Source organism: Podarcis erhardii (assembly GCF_964252035.2).
Source record: "Podarcis erhardii genome assembly, chromosome: 1".
Taxonomy (NCBI): Eukaryota; Metazoa; Chordata; class Lepidosauria; order Squamata; family Lacertidae; genus Podarcis; species Podarcis erhardii.
The window spans coordinates 59,563,805-59,587,715 of NC_138497.1; the positions used below are offsets into that span (position 1 = coordinate 59,563,805).

The 23,911-nt window shown below is 44.5% G+C and overlaps 1 protein-coding gene and 1 long non-coding RNA gene across 3 annotated transcripts; one reads left to right on the top strand and one right to left on the bottom strand.

Moving 5' to 3' along the window:
• Positions 1-2,181: 2,181 nt before the first annotated feature.
• Positions 2,182-4,570, bottom strand: LOC309335008. Of its 2 annotated transcripts, none has more exons than XR_014153316.1 (2): positions 4,456-4,570; positions 2,182-2,668 (listed from the first exon to the last, which is right to left on the bottom strand). It is a non-coding gene; the product is annotated as an uncharacterized lncRNA (long non-coding RNA). The 2 variants fall into 2 exon arrangements; XR_014153317.1 differs by lacking the exon at positions 4,456-4,570 and adding an exon at positions 3,300-3,342.
• Positions 4,571-5,421: 851 nt separating this feature from the next.
• Positions 5,422-19,263, top strand: FGF4 (fibroblast growth factor 4). The gene is made up of 3 exons (XM_081854614.1): positions 5,422-5,884; positions 9,848-9,951; positions 18,116-19,263. The coding sequence occupies exons 1-3, from the start codon at positions 5,542-5,544 to the stop codon at positions 18,290-18,292; spliced, it is 624 nt and encodes a 207-aa protein (XP_081710740.1). The 5' UTR covers positions 5,422-5,541; the 3' UTR covers positions 18,293-19,263.
• The last annotated feature ends 4,648 nt before the right edge of the window (positions 19,264-23,911 follow it).

A 23,911-nucleotide genomic window follows, 5' to 3' on the forward strand; every position in this document is an offset into this window, starting at 1 on the left:
GTTACTGGACTACAACTTCCATCATACCCAGCCAGGATGAGATGCTGGGAGATGTAATCCAACAACATCTGAGGCCCCAAAGTTGAAGAATAGTGGTCTGTGCTGACTGGCAAACCTCTCCAGGGTTTCATAGAATCATAGGATGGTAGAGTTGGAAGGGACCACAGAGGTTATCTAGTCCAACATAGCCAGTCAGATTATGGGAGTTGGAGTCCAGAGAACATCACGGGTTGACCATACTTGGTCTCTTCCCACACCCTCGGGGAATTATGGGGGTTATGCATGATGTGTGTGTGTGTGTGTGTGTGTTTATTACATTTTATATCTGACACCCCCCCCTCAAGGGAGCTCAAGCAGGGTTTCCCCCCCCCTCAATTTATCCTCACAACAACCCTGTGAGGCTACATTTGAAGGTGACCCGGAAACTACAACTAATCCAGAACACGGCAGGAGTGGCCACCGGGACCATATAACACTGGTCCTAAAGGATCTTCATTGGCTCCCAGTGCATTTCCAAGCACAATTCAAAGTGTTGGTGCTGACCTTTAAAGCCCTAAACGGCCTTGGCCCAGTATACCTGAAGGAGCGTATCCACCCCCGTTGTTCAACCCAGACACTGAGGTCCTCCTCCAAGGGTCTTCTTCTGGTTCCCTCACTGCAAAAGAGATGTTACAGTGAACCAGGCAGAGGGCCTTCTCGGTGGTGGCACCCACCCTGTGGAATGCCCTCCCTTCAGATGTCAAGGAAATAAGCAACTATCTGACTTTACAAGACATCTGAAGGCAGTCCTGTATCGGGAAGTTTTAAATGTTTGATGTTTTATTATGTTCTGATATACAGTATGCTGTGAGCCCCCCAAATTATAAAATGATGATGTAGATTAGATTGAGAGATAGTGACTAGTCCAATGTCACCCAGTGAGCTTTATGGCTGAGTGGTCTCCCAGGTCATAGTCCAACACTCTGTTACACCACAAAGGTGTAACACACATGATAGTATGTTCATATAATGGGGAGCTGCAATTTTATAGTTTTCCTGTTTTACAAGGACACTATCAGTACTAGCAGTATACAAATATGTACTCACAAAATTCTGTAACGTGCTGAAGCCCCTTTAAAATTTGCCTTTCCCAAAGCTAATTCATATTATGAATTCACATTATGAAGGATTTGATCAGGGTTCTGCACATCATAAACATGCATGCTCAACTCCACATGGATCCAAACCCCACATCCACCCAAACCCTAGTCCTTTAGCTCTGACCAAGACTTATTTTCAACCAGGGCTCACTCAAAGGCTTTGACCAAAGCCAGTCTGCCCTTGAAAGTCACAAGGGCAGGAAACAATAACCACAGCCATCTCCTTTTGCTCATCCCAAGGACTGGGTTCCTCTCCACATATGGAGATGGCAGCAACCTCAGGGCCAATAAAACCACTGACAGACCTGTTGTCATATTCATATATATATATCTGTGTGTGTATTCATTCTCTCTCTCTCTCTCTCTCTCTCTCTCTCTCTCACACACACACACACACACACACACACACACACACACACACTCCATTTGTATCCCACCTTTTTCTCCAAGGAGCTCAAAGTGGCACACATGGCTCTCTGCTTCTTCATTTAACCCCCACAACAGGTTAGGCTGAGAGGCAGCAACTGGCCCAAGGTGACCCAGTCAACTTCATGATCAAGTGGGGATTGGAACCCTGGTCTACCCAGGTCCTAGTCTGATGCTCTAACCACTAGACCACACTGGCTCTTTAGAAACAGCAGCCCATGTTAGTGGCCATGGTCCATTCTTATGCTAATGGATCCCCACTTAACACAGCTGATTACATGGGCACTAATTTAAACGGGGAGTTAAAGGGGAATGAAGGAGAACCAAACCATGTTTACCTCTTCATATTTAGAATTTCAAAACAGCAGACATATTTTTTCTTTTTAAAAAAACCATACAAAGAATAAGAACAAATAAAATTCATCACAGCAACAGAAATATATTGATATATTTTAAATATATGTGCACCATTTTGTCCATGGACATTATTTGTATATTCATTTCAGGTATTTATAGACTGCGTAATATTTGGAATGTTTAAGCGGTGTACACAAAACGGCTTTTAAAAAACCTATATAAAGAATACCAACAAAATTCATAGCAGAAACAGAAATAATCTGCATTGGGAGATTTAAATTTTTTAACTCCAGTAATTTTGGGTATGGGCATATTTTGGAGAGTATTACGTAATCACAGGTCTTGAATGATGAAGAAAAACAACGTAAATCTGAGGCTGAGCCTCATAGCAGTCAGGCTGAGCGAGGGGTGGGAGGCGGGTCGCTTTGTGCTGGGATTTAGCGAAGGTCGGCGATTTTCGCACCTAGGTGAGCTGTCATCTGGCTCTGGGCAATTCGCTTTCTCCTCTCGCATCTGTGCTGGACCAGCGGGGAACCTCGCTGGCGTGAAAGGGAGGAAAGCCTACGGGAAGCGAGAAAGGCCTGACTCACTCACTCACTCACACCACGCAGCGCACCGGCCTGTCGTCTGCTGTCCATTCATTCGTTCGTTCATTCATTCAGAATCGCAGAGAACACTTCTGACTCTCCCACCTGTTGCTTCTGAAGGACGAGTCTGGGCGCCCTCCCGAAACACCCTAAGATTACCTGGGAGCAAAAATACCCATTGCTTAATTAGTATAAAACGATCGATTATTATTATTATTGCATTGCAACAGTTTGCTTGAATGGTGTTGAGGCAGACAAATAAAAAATTGAATTCCTCTGAATTTACTCGTCGAAGGTGGCATGCCTCTGAATGCCAGTTGCGGGGGAAACACCAGAGGGGAGACACTTCTTGAACCCAGCTCCTGCTTACGGGCTTCCCACGCGCATCTGGGGGGCTAGATGGGCCACTGGCACAGGCGTAGCCAAGGGGGGGCAGGGGGCAGCTGCTCCCCGCCATCAAGAAAAACAATAGAAATATTCAACTAACTGACCAATCACGTCAGTTCTGCCCCCCATTCCTGGCTATGCCCATGGACACTGTGCTCGTTTTATGTACTGTACTCACGAAAATGCACGACCAAGGAGGCTCCTCTGAGTTCAGCTGGGCTTACTCGCAGGCCACGTAAAGGTGGACTCAGGATTGCAGCCTGAGCCTCATTGAGGGCATTGTGGGCGCGGGGGGGGGACGTATACACGCCTAGAATTGCTCTCGGTACGCTGCGTTGTAGCCATCCCTTGAAACCTAAACACCTCCCCCCCCCCAGGTGAACATGAAAGAAAGAGCTCATACGCCTCTTGTTTCCAGTGGGACGTTAATGCCCTTTAGAATGAAATCCCATTGACCGTGTAGACGACGCGCGAAATAATTTGTAGAGGTTAGAATGTTCGCGCACTTGGCACTTACAACAGCCCTGTAAGGTAGGCCGGCATTCTGACGTCCACGCGGCTCGCATCCAAGCCACCTCACCGGTTCAAGGCTGAGACTGGGATGCGCACTGGTGCGGTCCACAGCTCACTCTCTTAGCTGTACATCTACTGAATCATTTACCTCTCCAACCCTTGTCTTGCTTCAGAAAGTCCAGGGCGGTAACTTCTACAGAGGGGGAAGGCTCGTGTATTTGTTCATTTATTAAAATCATAATATAATAGGATCACAACACAGGAAAGGCAGTCTAGTCCAAACTGTTAATCACTACTCAATGTATGATCGCACGGGAGTATACAAAATCCGGCCTCCAAGAACGCCACGATCAAGGTTACACCATATATATATATTTATTAACAAGTCACTCCAGAATTAAAACAGTCCGGCTTGCCCACCAGAAACCAAAGGAGGTTCCTCCGGCAATGATGCTGATGGTGTTATTGCGCCATTTTTCGAATATGCTCGAGCTCCGGTTTTGGCAGATCTTAGAATTTAGAAGCGCGTAAATGGAAATATAGTAATAAAAGAATAGTTTCTCCAAATATACGTTCCTCTTCTTCTCAGCGTCTTGAGCGTCCTTCCTTGGAAGTAAAAGCCCTCTGAAATTAACAGGGATCCCCTTCCAAGGAAAACGTCTTTGGGCTGGTGCTGCCAGAATAGCATATATATCTATATTCTATATATACATATAGGCAGAAAAATGACTCCAAGGAGCATATATGTAACCAGAGAACAGCTCCTCCATTGGGCTGTCAGCCTGACACTTGAAGAAGCGTCTGTGTAACCTAAAACGACCAGATACCAAAAGTATCTTTAAGATACCATTCCAATGTATCCGGGTGATCGCTCGAGAATTTGCCTCCTTGCTCTTCCAAGCTGCTAGAGCGCATTTTTGGGTCCTTAGAGTGCAAGTTTAACCCAAAGTCTGGCCTTCCTCCCCCCCGTTCCCCGCTCTCGGTTTCCCCCAGTTTAAAAGGTCCCGTTCAGATTCTCGTTTTGTCTCTACTGAGCCCTTTAATACCTTCTCTTTTGTGCGCAGAGTTTCCCTTACTAACTTTTCTCAAGTTCGGTTTTCTCAGTGCTTTCAACCTCTCCTTTCTTGCAACAACTGTTTTGGCCTTTCATGGAGAGTTTTGTTTTGTTTTCTTGGTGGTTGTTGTGTGTGTTTTTTGCACACTCTAAAGCAATGTTACTTGGAAACCGCCGAAGCTTAAATTCCACAGACTTCCACAAAGTATGACATTGTTGGAAGGGAGACGGAGGCAGGCGTCTTGGGCATTCTTCTGCGCCTTTGGGGACTCGGACGCGCTTGGCGCGCGCTTGGCAACCAGAAAAGGGAACCGCGACGGAAAGTGCCCTGTTAACTCTTCTTTCAAAGGGTGTGTGTGGAATCCACTCTTTTTATTAAAAGTGGACTTTTTCTTTTTTTTAAATACTCTCTGCCCTTCTTCCTCTGCCCAGCTCCGCTTGGAAGTCGCGGGTGATGATCATCTCGGGGTGATCACTTCGCGTTCCGCTCAACTCAGCTGCTGCCTCCAGCACTCGGTGGTGATGTAATAGGTGCAAGCGAGGCACATGGATCTATAAATGCCGTGGCTTGAGGGGGGTCAAGGGGCTGATGGCTGAGCAGCCGGACCAGAAGATCCCCACTCGACAGGAGCCCTCTGGGACGGAGATCAAGTTCAGAAGGAGCTGGGGCTGAGTCGATCTCCCCAACGCCCCCACCTCTCTCTCTCTCTCTCTCTCCACCACGACGCTTCTGCCGGGCGCCCCCTCCCCGGGTCTTCGCCCAGCCCCTTCCCAACGTGGCTTGCTCTCCCGTGCAACCTGACCAGAGTGTCTCCAGTTCCTTGGGGGACTGAGCTGCCTGGGCTCCCTCTTTGGCACCCTCTCTCTCTCTCTCTCTCTCTCTCTCTCTCTCTCTCTCGGGCCCTCCCCCCCCCCCTTTCCTCCTGTGATCTCTCCAGTCCGAAGTGGGAAGCTCTCCTCTCTCTCTCTCTCTCTCTCTCTCTCTCTCTCTCTCTCTCTGTCTCTCTCTCTCTGGGCGCGCGGAGAGGGTATATTTTTAGAGCGATCGCCTCCCTGCTCGGCACCACGTGTGCTGCCCATGTTGCTCGGAATGACTGGCCCCTCTTCGGCCTGCTTGCCAGTCTTGCTCCTGGGACTGCTGTCGCCTTGGCTGGCCGGGCGCTGCATGCCCGCCTTCGCCCAGCCCCACCAGCCCCACCAGCAGCCCCAGCACAACGACACCCTGGAGTGGCGCTGGGAGACGCTCTTCTCGCGCTCCATGGCCAGGATCCCCGGGGAAAGGAGGGAGCCCAACCGCGACGGCGACTATCTGCTGGGCATCAAGAGGCTCAGGCGTCTCTATTGCAACGTCGGCATTGGTTTCCACATCCAGGTGCTGCCAGACGGCAGGATCAACGGGATCCACAACGAAAACCGGCACAGTAAGTCGCCACCTGCGCCCACCTGGCCAGGGACTGTGGCACTCTCCACGGGCGTGGGATCTGGTCGCTTTGCAAAGCCCCGCCAGCCCATTCCACAATTGTCTTCTGGGGAGTTTTGACGTTCCTTTAACGACAGGGTTAAATCTTACCATTTCGGAGCTCACCGGGCAGTTTTCTCCTGGGACCCGCTGGAGGGTGTGGGAATAATGATCATCTGATGTCATCAGTCCCTTATGTTCCGGTCTGGTCTGGAGCGCATTTTCTTGCATGCAGGGAGGTGGACTCTAGAGGACCCTTGGGGTCTTCTCCACCAGCTCGACAGTTCTGTAATTCTACCTAGAATCGCCCGAGCAAAGGTGCTTAGTCAAGCAATGCAAGGAAAAGGAAGGGAAAGAGCGCAGGGTCTCAGCAAAGCGGGCCTGCGCTGCTTTCGATGCCACCCAGGTGATCAAGTCCCTTAGACCAATAGTATTGACCCAGCCTCCCCAAAAGCAAAAGCAAACAGATTCGGAAGCCAGCAACTTCGGAGATGCCTCCGTTAAACTGGTGGAACTAAAGGGCGTTTTGTCAGGTTTCTATGGTTAGAAAACACTTCTGCAGACGGGGGAGAAATATGTCAGGTGTGGCGATTTTACTGTGTGTTGCTTCATCGCATTGCGCATATGCAGCAAAACGCATGCATGTGAAGATGATCGCCCCTGTTGATTTGCCATTTTCATGCTGTTTCCCTTATAAATAAGTTTATTCCTTGGGCATTTTGTGTGTTTGGTCCAAGGGAAATTGCAGTGTGTGAAGAGTCTCTTAATGGGATCTGTTAGTCATTTCTACCTCCATACTCAATTTTGAAGGGGGGGGGGAATAGTCATATATGGCAGAAGAGTATGATCAAATTATTCCATTTTTAAAGCCATTAGTCCTCATGAATGCATAGGGAAAGTGTTTAAAATACCTAATGCAAAGTGCCAGCTTGGGAACTATTCATTTTATCTTCTGTATAACAGCCCGATGCCATTCAGATGTTTTGGGTTACAACTGCCATCAGCCCCAGCCGGCACAGAGTTTGAGGGCGGGGGGGGCAACAGGTTGGGGATGACTTCTCTATCATTTAGGCAGCTATATATTCTGTGGCTGGCTGAGTTACTCTTGCTCTAGAGTGGGATACGGGAGGACGGCAATCTAAAATGTAAAAAAAACACACAGCATTCTTAAATTCTGGGTTTGTAAGCTTGGTTGCATTAGGTATTTCAAATGGAGTTCGGTCCCAGAAAATAGACCACTTTGCTCGTCCCCAGCTCTGAGTTCAGGAACTGGTTACACAGAAATAAAAAGTTGTGTCACTCCCACTGTGAACAGAATAAACTGTCTTGAAGCAATTGTTGCATGGGCTCCTAGAAATACTACTATTGATCAAAAGGAATCAGGTGTTTTTCACTGTCCCAGCGGGAAGCCTCCTGGTTTGCAGTGAGACACTGCTCAAATAGCACCCCCCCCTTCCTTTTGCAAAAGGGTTCCAAATAGTTTATTTGGGATTCCAGATCCCACAGAAGCTCTGCCAAGAAGTTAGGGCAGTCCACTAGGAAAAGCATCTGTTAGTGACTTAACCTCATGGCCCTGTGGCTCTAATTCTAACTACGGTCCAACTGAAACAATAGGACTGGGGAGGAAGGGTTAGAGACAGCAGCATGACAAATGTTTCACATGTCCTGAAACATATTGTTACTTATTTTAACCTGGACGATGTGGGGGATCACTGCCAACCATTAAAACATTAAAACATGCACACACACATACACACAAACTCTTTAACCATATCCGGGTGCTTTTGTGGTGCTCTGCTGTCACTTAATGAATGGAAGGAGTTTAAAGGAGTTCTGTTCACTTAAGGAATGGAATTGCACAGGACTCCTATACACACTTACCTGGGAGAAAATCCATTCATCTCAATGGGACTGACTTCTGAGCCTGCATGCATAGAGTTGCCAATGTAGACTGATTATTAGGCAGCAAACCTCATCAGGGTCAATCTACACACATGACAACTGCCACAGAGAACCACTTCAAACCAGTCCATGTGCAATGTTTAGCACATGGAAAGTCATTCAGTGTGGCCAACCAGAAGGGGTGGTTTGACCATGTCAACACAGTTCGTTCCTTTTCAGATATCTGGGCGATCATGGGGAAAATAATAATGCGTGGTGCATGCAGGAGTAGATGTATATGGGGAGAGGAAGACTAAATTGTGCCCCTGAGTAGAGATTCACCCTACTCTGCTGAAGCATAGTGCCTTGATAAGCGTGTGTGTGTTCAAGGCTGCAAAATGAAACTTGGCACCCAGAGCGTGATTCCTATTGTCCATTATTATTGTGTCATTAGTCTGCATCCTTGCTAGATGCTGCCAGCTTCTAGGAGCTGAGCCTCTATCATGTAACGGTCCTTTGCTTGCATCACCACAACTTTTCCAGTAATTTTAATGTAAGTTACTTTGGCTCACTCAGTGAGAAAAGCAATTTCTTCTTATTATTAGAAGATTGATCAGTAAATAGATAGATAGATTAGATATAGGCAGTGCTTTTTTCTGAGGGGTACTCAACAGTTTGTAGTACCAGCACTTTTTTTAATGGATATATTAAAAGTTTGGTACTTACTGTAACAACTTCATGCTGAATGCCAGCACCATTTTTCTAGAAAAAGCACTGGATATATTATTATTAATTATTATTATTTATTAAATTTGTAGACAGTCTTTGATGGGACACAGGAGGCGTTGTGGGTTAAACCACAGAGCCTAGGACTTGCCGATCAGAAGGTCAGCGGTTCGAATCCCCGTGAAGGGATGAGCTCCCGTTGCTCGGTCCCTGCTCCTGCCAACCTAGCAGTTTGAAAGTACGTCAAAGTGCAAGTACATAAATAGGTACTACTCCGGCGGGAAGGTAAACGGCGTTTCCGTGCACTGCTCTGGTTCACCAGAAGCGGGTTAGTCATGCTGGCCACATGACCCAGAAGCTGTACACCAGCTCCCTTGGCCAATAAAGCGAGATGAGCACCGCAACACCAGAGTCAGTCACAACTGGATCTAATGGTCAGGGGTCCCTTTACCTTTATACAGTCCTATACCTGTAGATCTTAGGGCGTTCACAACATGAAACCACAATATAAAAAAACAGAAAATACATAATAAAAACAAAAACAAAGACAACACAATAATCCCCCCTTCCACAACATATTTTAGAAGGGTATATACAGTAGACATAGAATTCTTAACAGTAGGATGTCCCTCCAACCTCCAATATCACACACTGACAGACACCCAGTTGTACATTCGCATGTTCCACCACACACACAACCATAGGAGAAAATTGCATCAACCTTGCTCTATACAGCTTAGCACATGAGAGTCACCACCAAGTGGGGCAACTGAAAGTATTTTCAACAAAGTGGCAGTAACATATAGAGCAAGCCTACATCTACGCATTAGATTGCCTTAAAGAAACCAAGCCTTTGGATCACAACTCGTTAATTCTAGAGTATCCCAAAGAGATCGAAGGAATTGCTCTGCAGCTGAGCACCTTGGAGATTGCTGAACAAAGTCATCTGTTCACAATACATAGGATGTGCTTAGGAGTGGACTATTCCCGAACACTTACTTCTGAGTAGCCCCATTGATGACATCAGAAAATGGATTCAGAATTGTATCATTGCTGCTAAATCAGTATAGCATCCTCTTATCCTTTTCCAGAGGGACATCTATGTTAGTCTCTTGGAGCAAAAACAACAGAGACCGGTGGCATCCTAAAGACTAATATATTTATGATGGCATAAGCTTTCATGGACTATGGTCTATTTCATCAGATATATGAAATGTTATTCTCAGTTGCTGGTATTTGTGATTTAAGAGAACAGCAATGGCTTACACTCAGATATATCTCTTAGCTGGCTCCCTATGCATTTTTCCCCTTCTTACAGGTTTGCTTGAAATCTCTCCTGTGGAAAGAGGAGTGGTGAGCCTCTTTGGTGTTAAAAGTGGACTCTTTGTAGCCATGAACAGTAAAGGCAAACTCTATGGAGCTGTAAGTAGTCTTGAATGTGCTCAACTGTGTGTCTTTAACCCCCCCCCCTTTTAAAGTGTTGATGTGTTGTTTTGATGTAAAATGGAGTGCTCCTGAGTCTTGACCCTCTCAAAATATATTAACATGGAAACCAATGAGAGATACCTAGCTAAGTAATGCTCAGAGCAGAGTAGTCTATTGATTTTAGTGGTTCTGCTCTAAGCAATACGAACATCGAATATCAAACAATAATTCCACACACACCCTTTTATTTGATGAATAACACTTTAATCTGCAGGAAAATCAGCATAGAAATATTTGAACCAATGCATATTTTAATAGTCAGGTTAGGTTACTGAGCAAGTCCCAGTGGCAGTTGTTCAGTTATCTTCAGTGTGGTCTATGGTAGAGAACTATAAGTGCTTGAGTACCTCCCTTGCCACTGGAATCTTAATGTGCAAGCTTAATGTGCAAAAAATAAAAAATACAGCACCTGGTTATCTTGTTTGGCAAGTTAAAGGGCAATACAAAAAGCTTCAATCTGATAATATAAGGATTTACACATATTTGTTATTACAAGGCGATAAAAAATAAATTCCAAACTGTGTTCCAGGGACACATTTGTGTGGTGCTATTGCACAAATATATTTAAATAAAATAAAATAAGGATGCAACCCGATATAGAGTACACTTACCTGGGAGCAGTGCAGGTCCGAAAGTCTGCGACAGGGACAAAGTAGCAGTAAAGAGAGGGGGCTGTGCTTGCTGTGTCTCGACACCATCTGATGCTCTGGCCTTCCCCCTTTTCAATTAGCCTCTGCTGGAGACTGCATTGAGTGTGACTGCACCAGTCATTCTGATGCAGAGGTCCAGTAGAATTATCTGCCCTCTGAGAAAGCCTGTGTAGGGCAGCAACATGTCATTGGACACCAGTTCCGTGGAGAGCCACAAGATCCCCAAAGCTACTTGATTTAGAGCATCCAAAACATCACAAAATAGTGAGCAAGCTTTTGAGTTCTCCGGGAGAGAGAAAGAGCTGGATATGATGTTGGAGTCCCAAAGCCTGCCACTTTTACTAGTCTTAAGATGGAGTGCCAGAAGAGTTTGGGATGGGGAACTTGGACTCTGGGTTGGACTCTGAACTCCCATCAGCCCCAGTCAGCATGGCAAATGGTCAAGGCTGATGGGAGTTGGAATTCAACAACATCAGGAGGGCCCAGTAGCGTAGCGTGGGTTGTCAGCACCCAGGGCAAGGCAAGTAATTTGCGCCCCTAACCCGTGGATTTGTGCCCCCTAACCCTAACCCCCAGATGTTGTGCCCGGTGAGGCCGCCCCCCCCCCCGCACCCCCACGCTATGCCACTGGGAGGGTCACAGGCTCCCCATCCTGCTTTAGATAGTCTCAAGGAGCTCCCAGGTCGAAGTTGGTTGTGGAATTGGCGCTGCTCACCCACACCGGTATTTGCAGGGTCTGCTGAACATTGTCATCATCAAATTGCTGGCATTTTAATCTGCATTCCTCCTTACTTCAGAAAATCCAACATGGAAAAACAACTCTTTCTCTCTCTCTCTCTGTCTCTCTCTCTCTGTGTGTGTGTGTATGGTTACTGGTGGTATGGAAGTTTATGCGTGCACTTCCCCTCTGACAGGTACATTGTCACATGTGAAGTGATGTTTCTGTGGCCTCTAATGCTGCGTTCTTACTTCCATTTCTTCCTCATTGAGGAAGCCATTTTGTTTTCAGTGGCCCAAAGGATAGGACCATGCCAGCAATTGCTGGATGCTGAATTCACATTTGAACATTCTAGTTAGGAAGAGCTGCTCTCTCAAGATCTCCATCCAAGACATTACCTTGCAGCTGGTAACGTAGCACATACATCATGCTATAATGATAATAATATTGATTGTAATGATATTAATAATAATTCTATGGAATGCTTGAGCAGTCAACATTATTCAAGCAAGTAAGCAAACAAACAATGGGAAACGGATATTCTACCACCATCCCTTGACAGCACAAGCCTTCAATTTGTCTATCATGACACATGATAACTAAGTCAGGCAACATTTGCTCTTGTGCACTAAGTGGCAATTTTTGGTGCATATTCACAGGTACAGAAATACCTGTGTGCATGCCCAGTATTGAAGATGGCTATGGATATATTGCATTATGGTCAACCCACTAATTTGGATGGCAAGCAGTGGAATAGCAATGAAGATCTATGACTGGAAAAATGGAAATGTGTTGAAGCTAGCCAAACACACACAGAGAACAATTGGATCTGAATGATCCAGTTGTAGTCTGGAAGCAATCCCAGTCTGGAAGCACCAAGCACCATTAATTAGCTAAGTCCCGGCAAAGTTCAAAAGAGCTTTCCTCTTGCACAAGGAGCTGCTGGAACTAAGAAGCAAGAAGTGCTGCTTCCTATATTTTGAAAATATAAAATCTAGCAATGGCTCAGACCTATCTCCAGCACAGATTCAGTCCCTTGTAAGGTGAAGTTTGGTTTCCAATTTTAATTTAAAAAGAACATGTATTGGAGTTATCTAAAGTGGGGGAAACACATTGTGCCGCAATCTGATGAGCAATTGCACCATTTGCTTATTGGCCATTGTTTGAAAAAGGGACAAAGCAAATCAGTAAATGATATTCAGACTTCAGATACACAAATATTCATCTGATCTTCTGGAAAAGGATTTAGTTGTTTGTATCTGCATTTTTACAAAAAAAAAAGTTTTACAAAAAACACACAAACAAACCATACACAATCTTGAGAACAAATAGCCAAAGGCATTTCATTTCTTGAGGCCCACTTGGTTACTAAAAATAATGCAAGTCTTGTTGATGGTCATTTCCAGCTGTCCTTCTCTTGTGGCCTCGCTGTTTGTCTAAGCTCGTGTGAGCAGGGCTTTCAGTCCCATGATTCCGCAACGGGATCACTTTTGCATTGACTTGTCCTAAAGAGCTATGGATGCAAAAGGCTCAAGGCTTTCATTGAAAAAGTCTTTAACCTTGGACTTCTTCTCACTTTGGGAGATATAATTGAGTCTGACGCTTCCTTTTGTTTTCTGCGTCTATAGAGATTTGTCACCAATTATCTTTTCCCTTCTGCAGTATTATAACATTTTGTGTGTTTGAGCAAAGGCTGCATCCTTTGCTCTACATCTCAGAAAAAGCCCTTAGAGCAGCTCTGCAGCAGCGGCAGCTCAAAGGCCTTTCTATTCCTTCTACCAGGGCTCAAAGGCAGGAACCCCTTTCCACTGTTGCTCCCCAGCAGCTGGGATTCGGTGGGTTACTGATTCCAGAAATTCCTCATAGCCATCATGGCTTGTGACTATTGATAGCCTGGTCTTTCATGAATGTCTCATTCTCCTTCAAAAGCAATCTAAACCAGCGGCCATGATCACCACGTCTTTGTGCTACTACATGCTATATAAGAACATTTGAGTATAAAATGTCCAAACCACAGTCCACAACACCTTAGTTCCAGTTGGAGAAAGTAGTTTGTGGATTACTGGGGTCCACAAGGGCCTTGAGATGCCACACTTGCATTTACGTAGCGTATTGAGCGATGGCATATGTAGTCTTTGGGTTGTAGTATAAAAGTCTACATGCAGAGAAGATGCAGGTCAGTGGAGACCTGGAATAGTGCAAGATCTTTTCTTGCAGTGTCTCTGAGAAAAAGCCAAAGCCTTGGGCTTGTAATGTATCCTCTAGCTGTGATGTTGCTATTTGCAACATTTGCAAAAGTCAAGATCAGCTCAAGATTAGCAAAGGAGAGGGGAGAAGTAGTGAACTTAATGTGAAGGCTCAGAAGGTCTGTGTTCCAGTGACCAGGGATCTTGATTTCCCAAGAGATGGGGCAAAACCAAACAATGGACAAGGCTTAGAATTGTGTACCTGTCAGTAACTCTGTCTAGCTTCCTGTTTAACTATATCTTCCCATTAGATTTAGTCATTTTCCTCATCAGTGTGCTGTTCTGAACTTCAACAACTCTTTGCAATTTGCTTAGCGGATTCCCATCAGTTTCAGAAAATCTGTTTCTAATAAACCAACAGTTCTGACTTTGACCCTTGGATAGTGATCAGCATTCTATGATGGAGATACATGGGTGTTTTCCCCCTCCCCCCTCCCCCCCCCCAGCGCTGGCTATTACATATATATTTTTTAACCTGGGAAAACACCATTCTCTTTCACTCCCTACCCGAGATAGTGCATCGATACAATAAAGATTGCACTGTGGAATGTGGTAGTGCAGGTATAATTGCGGCACCTATCAGATTTTGCCTGCGATATGTATGGAGATGAGCCCCACGACTCTATCCCTATGCCATTTTGTAACTTTGAAACGCCCTATTTCAGCAAGCCACAAAGCAGCTTTATTTAGGAAGAATGCTGGGAACACAAGCAAAACTCTCCCTGCCCCTCTCCCACCCTTGCCTCTTTATACAACCCTTTTAGCTTACTCCTCCGGGGCTGAGAATTCCCCCTTTCTAGTACTAGAGTGCATAGCTCCCCTGATAAAAATCTCCTTCGAGTCCTATCTCCCTTCTTCGAAACATCCTTAATGTAATGGAAAGATGTCTCCCTCCCACTTCATTTTTAAGGCAGCTGCCTGAGGATTTTCCATGCATGTACAGATCCTAGAGGGTTTACAGTTGCAAGTGTAAGAGGAGACTTTTCCCTGCAGTTGAGTGCATGCACCCACAAGCTTCAAACAGCCAATTCATTTAGTTTAGTGTGTGTGTAGCATTCAGCTATGCACTACTCAGAGTAGACCCATTTAAATTAATTTCAATACATCACTCAGAGTAAATCTTAGTTGACTTTGACCCATAGATTGCTGAGATGAGGCTGGAGGTCTGACTGGCCAAACAGTCAGAGAGCAGATTCCGTGGTGGAATCACTGTTGGGGTAGATATCCCTGGAATCATTATTGCGGTGGATTTCTGAGGTGGATACTGAGATCTACCCCCAATGTGGGTCAGAAGATAGCGGAGGCTATTTGCAGTTTGTACTGTGTTGCTGGATGGAGACATGCTACTGGAAAGCATTATGTACTAGCAGCTGAAAGACCATGCCAGTATCCTTAACTGCAGGCGGACTTGATGCTGTGTTTGTGCACCAAGCACAGATGAATCATTTTGTAAACCCGTATGAAGCATACAGGTAGGAATGCAGGCACCTGAAGATATCCAGGTGCTGAGTCCCAGTGGTGGTGGTTTGTGTGAGCAGATATGTAAGAAGCATTTCCAGGGGAAGGGAGAAGGTATACATTGCAGTAGGCATTGGGGTGGGCAGCTTCTGCCAACACTGTATTACCTATGCTAGTGCTTTGTTAAGGCCAAGAGTCCAGAAATGGATCTCCTAGGCCTGGAGTGTCACCGATAAGAAATTGAAAAGTTTGGAGACAATGTAGATTTTTATTTTGCTGCTTCTAACCATTTCAAAAAACCAGCGTGAAGTGAGATGCTGGGCTGTGCACCAAACAAAAGATTCAGTACAACCTACAGTTTGGCACATTGGAAAATTGCCCAATTTGATCTCAAACGCTTTGAAGGCTGCCCCATTTTACTTGGGTCTGAATTTGAATTCCTATTGAGAAAAAAATGAAGTGTCAGGCCTCTCCCATTAAGGGGATTTTAAAAAATGTCTGTAGCCTTTCCCTTTTGACAAAATTGGGTGAAAGTTTCATGCACCGTGTGTCTTTTATATGAATAAGGCCTTGCAGAAAAATAGGTCTAGAGGATTGTTTTGTTGTTGTTGTTCTGGACACCTTTACTTTTTGTTTTTAATGGAACTGTCCATATATCTTCTCTATATTTGTTGGCAGAATTGGGTAAAATTTGCAGGCAAGGTTATAATAATTTTACAGTGGTGCCTCGCAAGACGAAAAGAATCCGTTCCGCGAGTCTCTTCGTCTAGCGGTTTTTTCGTCTTGCGAAGCAAGCCCATTGACGGCTTAGCGGATTAGCGCTATTAGCGCTATTAGCGGCTTATCGGCTTAGCGGATAAGCAGATAAGCGGCTTAGCGGCTTAGAAAAAGGGGGGAAAGGAAAAAACCCCCGCAGGAACTCGCAAGACATTTTCGTCTTGCAAAGCAAGCCCATAGGAAATTCGTTTTGCGAAGCACCTCCAAAACGGAAAACTCTTTCGTCTAGCGAGTTTTCCGTCTTGCGAGGCATTCATCTTGCGGGGCACCACTGTATTATAATTTATTATTTCTACCCCCAGCCACTCTGGGCGGCTTCCAACAGAACCTTAAAAACAGAATAAAACTTCAAACATGAAAAACCTCCCTAAACAAGGCTGCCATCAGATGTCTTCTAAAAGTTGGATAAAGTTGGATAGTTGTTTATTTCCTTGACATCTGATGGGAGGGCATTCCATAGGGTGGGAGCCACTACCAAGAAGGCCCTCTGCCTGGTTGCACCTTACAGTGGGGTAGGAGAACTGGGGGGGTGGATCCCCTTTTATTTTGTGGGCAATTTGCGTAAAAGTAATGTATGTTATTCAGTGCTCTCATATAAGAAACCTGCCAAATTACAGGCAAGCAGGTCTGGGGTGCATGTGCTAGGTGCATGTAAAAATTGTTTTTTTAAGGGAGAGAGAGAGGAGCAAACCTGTTTCCCTCCCTGTGGTTTTGTAGGCCATAAGATTAGTATGAAAATGGCATTTATCATAGCAGTGCCACCAGGAAAGTAAGATGTAACATTTCAGAAGGATGGGTGCTGGGGCTACAGAGTTACAAAGAATGGGAAGACAAACAGCTTCACGTCTGCATTCTTTTTAATCGGCACAAAAGATCTCAGAAATACAGATTTGACAGGCATGGACTGTGGACTGTGCGTCTTTCCCAGGCCACACCCCTCACTTCCCCTGCTCTGTGTTCTCCTTTAGTACTTTTTTCTGGCTGGAATGGTCCCTTAAACTGTGATAATGTGATGGAGAGGGGGGGTGTATGCATGCATGCGAAATCCTCTGGTTTTTGTGTGGTTGCAATGTAGCCTAATGTTGCTCCATCCACTTTTGCCTATGACCACACCCACCACTGGCACACAGCATTCAGAAGGGAATCCACAGCAGACCTAGAGCATTTGCCATCTCTGTGCATGGATTTAGGTACCCACTCTTATCCTGTTTTCTCTGATCTATCATGTGGGTGAATATGCCATTAGGGCAGGCTGCTCATGAGTGGCTTGTGGATTTCAGAGGACTGAGCCTGATTGAATGTGTCCAAGACACGTCAATAAAATCTCCATGTGGAAGTGCTCCTAATCTAGGCATGGATTATTTGTGTTCATTCATAAATCTGTCCTGTCCAATTTCCTTGCCAATCTGCATATGTTTTTAAAACTCCTTTAAAAAACTGCATTGTTAAAAGTATTTTCCCCTCAGTATCTACAATTTTTTTTACATATTTCATTTGAAAAATACATATTTTCTGTATTACAACCTAAAATACACATTTCATTTCATTTGCATATTGGTACTTGTTGTTTTTTTTGACCCAAGAATTGTATTTCAAACTTCAGAAAAATGCAGAAACCACAGTGCCCCTATCATGTAATGTTTAAAAATGGTGATGGGGTGAAATTCTTGAGCAGCCCTCCAAGCGTGATTCAAAGCCTGTGGGGTTTTTTTAAAAAAAAAAATTTAAAAATCATGGTCTCTGTCTCAAAAGGGCAATTTGAAGCCTCAGTTGTACAGTATGATACACTTGAAAGGAAAACTAGAAAAAAGTCAGCTGCTGAGGTGTATCGTCCCTGCACCTGTTCTACAAAACAAACAAATCTTTTCTACATCTAAGTCCCTGTTCTGCAAGAAAGAGCTTGTGGTCTCTATGGCTCACAGGAAATATTAATGAACGCAAAATGGACCATCAAATACCACTTGTGTGAAGTTAACTTTCTGTCTGCTGTGCAGCTATGAGAAGGCACAAAAGTCCTCCCCCCCCCCCCAGAAAAAGTTGGCAACCTCTAAATTCTCCCATCAAATACTTTGAGAAATATATTATTCTTGAAAAGTGGTATACAGGTGTGCTAAGAGAAATATAATAGCATATTTATTTAATTTTGTAGACCGCTTTGTTTTTCAGCAGAAATCTCTGACTTCTGATGCCTAACAGAAAACTTCCATCGTTCTCTCTCCCTCCCTCCCTCTACCCCCAAATTCTCATTTCAGAATCATTTCAGTGATGAGTGCAAATTCAAAGAGATCCTGCTGCCCAACAACTACAACGCCTACGAATCCCAGATCTACCCCGGGATGTACATAGCCCTGAGCAAAAATGGACGAACAAAGAAAGGCAACAAAGTCTCTCCCACCATGACAGTGACACATTTTCTTCCTAGGATCTGAGCGCTTGTCCCTTCAGACTTAACCTCAGGGAAGTGGGGAGGAGGCGAGAGACCCGAGAGGCGGAGGAGGGGAAACCTATGGTGCACTTTTCTTGTAAGAGTTTTATGCAAGAGTAGATGTAAGATATTTAAATTATTTAATTCTGTATATATTGCCAGAAAGTTATTTATAGTTCTGATTTTTAAAAAAGAAATTCCTTTAAAAAAAAAGACAAAAAAAGCATAAAACAAAATCCTCTGACTTAAGCTATTCATTGCACAATGCAACGACAGAGGACTCTTTTGCATTGTGGCTTATTTTACTTTGTTTTGGGTAAGTTATCTCAGGTGTGCTGCTATTATGTGTTGTTGTTTTTTAAAACGTGAAATCCGATTCCTATATTTACAATGTTTTGCACTGTTCTCTGTGTTGTACAGTGTTGGCTAGTGAACATGAGTTTTTTGTTTTGTTTTGTTTTTTTAAAGAAACCAATGATAACTGCCAGGTAAGGTCTTTAGTCTTTGAAGAATGAGTGGGCAAAACCTCCCTCTTGTTCTGATGCCAGCTTGTTGCAAGCAATGCACAATGTCTGACCTCCTTTTGTGCAGCATTGCTGTTTCATTGAAATGGTATCAGTTTACTTCTGGTGCAGAAAGTGCAGTGTTGAAGTACCACCCTGAAAAGCTGTTTTTAGATCTGCTGCTGCTGAACTCTGAACTTCCCTGCAGTCAATCTCTTCGGAGCCCCTGAGACGCGATTCACCAAGTAATATGGGAGAATGACTCTTTTGAACTAACATGGAGGCTGCTCAGCAGCAGTGCTTGGTGAATTGTTCCCTTAGCAGACAACTCTTAAACTCTTAAAAGTTTCCAGGAATATTATTCTATTTTAACTTTAAAAACAAAAACAAAAAACTGGACAAAAGCAAACCTTTTGACCCATCAGTAACTGTGCTCACTTTCTTCCCTCCATAAAGGTTCACACTGTGTGAAATCAGTGGCGTAGCGTGGGTTATCAGCACCCGGGGCAAGGCAAGTAATTTGCGCCCCCTAACCCATGGATTTGCGCCCCCTAACCCGTGGATTTGCGCCCCCTAACCCGTGGATTTCCCTAACCCCCAGATGTTGCGCCCGGTGCGGCCGGCCCCCCCTGCACCCCCCACGCTACGCCACTGTGTGAAATCAGTAGGCCACAATTAATTAGTAACATTTAATTTAAATGTGATAACTCTATTCCTCTTCTCTGCCAAATGCATAATTCTGGCAATGTCTGAAGAGCATGTCATCAAAAAAGATCTCTCTTTCTTTCTTTCTTTCTTTCTTTCTCTCTCTCTGATATGGCCAGATGACTGAAGTTTCTCTACATCCTTATTGATGTATTGATGTATTGTTCCTCTACTTCCTTATTGATGTATTGTTTTTAATGCAATATTTAGAAGGAGAAAATGTGCTGCTGCCTTTAAGACTGCAATCCATAACCCACTACAGTATGTCTAAGTTACCTTAGAGCACACTGCTGTAACAGAAACTGGCTTTGATGCTCTGGTTGGTAGCTGTGCTTGCTGCAAAGTGATCATCTGAGTGATCGCCAGAGATGCATGAAGGCAGTCCCTCGCTGGGAAAGGGCCTGTTAGTGGTACGCTTTGGAGATGAGTCATTCCAGCTAGCAGCTGGAGATACAGCTCTCCTACTTTCTGGCATAGCAATAGCCGATTATCCTGGACCTCCGTAATTTTGTGAGAAAGCCTTGCCCGTGGATGGCAGCTTTCAGAAGCCAGGATCACAGGGCTGCTTCTGGGGAGGCCAAAATCTGCTGAGAGTACAGTCAGGATATGGCAGCTGAAGGGCTCTGGGATATGGTGGAAGCCTTGCTGCACTAGCAGGACCTGAATGAATGAATACGCTGGCACATCTCAACGCTGGCATATCTGTTTTGCAGGTGCATCAAGATGTGGGAAGGGAAATGGGTGGGGCAGAACAGATGCAGATGTAGAGCCAAACTGCCTCCAATGACAGTGCAGCTTTGCACCAGCTGTAGAGTGGGCATAAGGAAAATCCCATACTGAGGATGAAAAGGAGAGAGAGAAAACTACCCCCCCTCTCTCTTGCCCCCGGCATGATGGAGTAAAGGATATGGTGCATTGCTCCAGCATCAGTGCTCCCACAGCATCAGTGGACTATAGGATTGCTCTGCCTGTTTGTTACATAGGCTTATCCCTATGCAGTTGACCTACTGTGATGTAAATGGCTTATGGGTTGCAGCCTTAGGATTTCATTCCCTGACATAACTGATTCATGTCTACCTCACTCATTCTTGAAGCCAGTTTCCTAACACAGTCTGCATGGAAGGTGCATACATTTCGCTCTCTCATACCCCCCCCCCCTGTTCATTCAGTGTTGTAATTCCCCTGTGGGAGGGGGCCTCCAAAATCTCCCACTCCCTATGTAGCCAGAAGTATTCCAGATAGTGCTGGTTGCATCCAATTTGAGCCTTGTCACGTTTGCGCTATCTTTACCCAGTGATTTACTTTTAGTAAGGATAATCATGGTGAAAATATTTGCAGACAGCTGTCAGGCTGCAGCACTATATGGCCATCCAGTAACCCTATATTTTTCTTTATATATTTTGTGAATGTAAACCATGTCTTTAAAGCAAAGAATGAGCAGGCAGGTTTAAGAATGGTGGCAGGGGGATGGAGAGGCGGAGAAAAGGAAAGTCTAAAACTTCTACTAAGTTTTGAGCTGATTGGTTGTCTTTTTTAAATAGAAGTGAAACTTTGAAAGCAATATACAAAGTTCTTGGAAACAACAGCTAGGAAGCCTTAGCAATAGCTCACACGGTTCTGACTTGAGAGCTGCAGCCCCAGCAAATTGAGGGTTATGATGAGGCATAATTCTAGTTGCTGCAGAAGAGCAATATCACAAATACAATATTATGCTGCTGTTACTGCAGGCAGCCTTGCTGCCACAGAGATTTATGATGAGAGTGGGCAAGCTGATGCCCTCAATCACTTTGTCTAGATACGGCTGCTTTAGATCACAATCTGGAAACTATTCCCATTACTTCAGTGGGGTTTCTTTTGAGTATATATGCAAATGTCTTTAATCTATAGCCTAACAGTAGCTTTCTACGGCTTCAGATAGAGGTCTATCCCATCATCTGCTATTCAATCCTTGTAACTGGAAAAAGTCAGGGATTGAACTTGGAACCTTCTGTATGCAAAGCAAGCGATGATCCTGGCCCACCAAGTCTCAAGGGTGGATCAAAATGGCTGAGCTTGAGCCATTGTCCCCTTTTCAGGTGGCAAATCAGGTGTGGCCATATTGGGGGGATTTGGGGGTATTTTTCAGTTTGAGACATTTGTGTTTGGGGCAGGGGAGATTGCTGTCTTCCCGTTTCTTTTGTAACTTTGAAAATCTGCTGGGAGGGAGGGATGGTGGCAGCCAGAGCCCAGATTTTGTCTTTAAGGTAACCAAGTTTTGTTACCCAAACTTGGTGAAATTCGTGGGGAAGGGCTGTAGTTTAACATTCAAACATTTGCTTTGCATGCATAAGGTTCCAGGTTCAGTCCCTGACATTTCCATGCAGGGCTGGAAACAGCTCCTGTCTGAAACTCTGGAGAGCTGTTGCCATTCAGAGCAGGCATCCTGAGCTAGATAGACCTTCTTAGCAGGAGAAGATAAGGCAGCTTTCTAGCCAGCTTGTTTAAATGCTGGTCAGTATCAAACCATGTCTGATAAACTTGACTTGCTGACTACTTGTAGTAAGCTAACCAAGTTCAGACACTGCAGGGCATTCTGCTTAGTTTAAAAGTGAAAGTGAAAGCTCCTCCTGTTCTGCTGATAGCCACAGAAAGCCGAGCTGGGAGCCTTCAAGCCTGGGGCTCATATAAGCTCATGCCTGTGCACGTAACAGTAAACTGTAACTGGTGCCATGGACGTAGCCAAGAGGGGCAGCTGTCCCCCCCAATCAATAAAAATCAATAAAATTACATAGCAAACTGAGGTTCTCCCCCACCCCACCCAAAAAATCCTAGCTACAATCATGGTGCTACATTTAAAAAAAACCACCACCACCTTATGTCCTGGAGTCATGTGTGTATCATCAAAATACCAAGGCTGCAGAAATTCATCTTTCATTTCATTTTCTTTTCTTTTTTTACATTCCTGTATATTACTAGAGTTACACATACATGAACCATACTGTGCTTATGAATGACTTGCATAGATACTGTAATTAATGGATGATCTTGAAGAATAAAGCTACGCATAGGTATTGTTGGAAGCTAATTCAGAATTTGGGGAGTATGGAAGATGAACTTCCCTGGTCTGAAACACACACACCCCAATTATAAGGTGAGGCCAGACCCCTCCAAAGTTGGGTCTGGCACAACATGGGGTTCCCAATCCCCATTGCTAGCCAGTTCTCTCTCAAAACCATTTACCCTCTCCAGTTCCTCTCAAAACAACCTTACCCTTGAGAAAAGGGAGGGGGTAACCACAGTGGCAACGGGCAATTTTATGTTTTGGACTTAATGCTCTTGCATTAAGTGTGTTACTTTGCTCCAGAAATGTGGTAAGTCAGCCCTACTGTGTTTGGAAGCAAAAGATTAGTTTCCCATTTCCTATTTTCCCCCGGGGATAACTTGGAAATAACCAAAGGGGCTTCCCCAAGCATTATTTGAGAAAGCTGGGACAAAACCAGCTGATTCTAAACAGAGCCAATGGGAGTATTCCATCAGTGCGATCAGAATATAGCTGGACCAGGGTTTCATTAAACATAGGATGGGAAACCTGTGGCTCTCTTGATGTTGTTGGACCACACTTTCCATCATCTCTGGCCATTTTCCATGCCAGTTGGGGCTGAAAGGAGTCTGACAAAACCTGGAAGACCACAGATTCTCCCATTCTCCAAACCATCTTGCTTCTGTTTATTTTATCCTAAGTGAAATAAGCTCTTGGCATCATGGGATGCTAAAGTGTTTTTGTGCAGACTGAGGTATTTCTGTATCCTTCCTCTCTCTCTCTCTCTCTCTTCTCCTCTTTTCCTCTCACATGTGGGTATTTGCATTTGTAACCATCATGACTACTATCTGGAAGCTCAAGTATTTTTGTTTCCAAAGTCAAAGCAACTGGAAGCATTGGCTTTTCCTAAACCCATTGGGTGTAGTCAGTTCTCCTTCAGTGTTCCTTTTGACTTCCTTTTAGTGCTCAGCTGACAGCCTCACCCTTGGTGTACTCAGAGGTAGTTTATATTGTAGTGTTCAGATAATGTTGTAAAACTTTGATATCAATGTTACATGGTACAAGCTTTCACCATTTACCAGATCTGTCTGTAGTTTTATACAGGTGTTGTTTAATATTGTGGTGTATGTGCTGTGCACATTTAAATGCATAATAAATAGATAAATGTTTACAACGAGCATGGTGCACTGGCTGAAATTATTTCAAATGCCATTGTGTCCACAGGTAGAAAACAAAAGTACTATATCCCCCCCCCCTTTTAATAGTATAATAAAGTATAATAAAATGACTACTTCACTTACAGCACAAGTTGAAGCATTTTTTTATGCAGAATCAAGTCCTGCTGTGTCCATTTGAACTTACTTCCTAATCCTAAACATGCTTACTGAGGATCACG

Bases quoted from the DNA above. Each gene is read 5' to 3' on its own strand.
- FGF4 (XM_081854614.1), top strand. From the start codon at position 5,542: ATGTTGCTCGGAATGACTGGCCCCTCTTCGGCCTGCTTGCCAGTCTTG. The intron at 5,885-9,847 runs GTAAGTCGCCAC...CCCTTCTTACAG, and splicing joins CCACAACGAAAACCGGCACA to GTTTGCTTGAAATCTCTCCT. The intron at 9,952-18,115 runs GTAAGTAGTCTT...TTCTCATTTCAG, and splicing joins AAGGCAAACTCTATGGAGCT to AATCATTTCAGTGATGAGTG.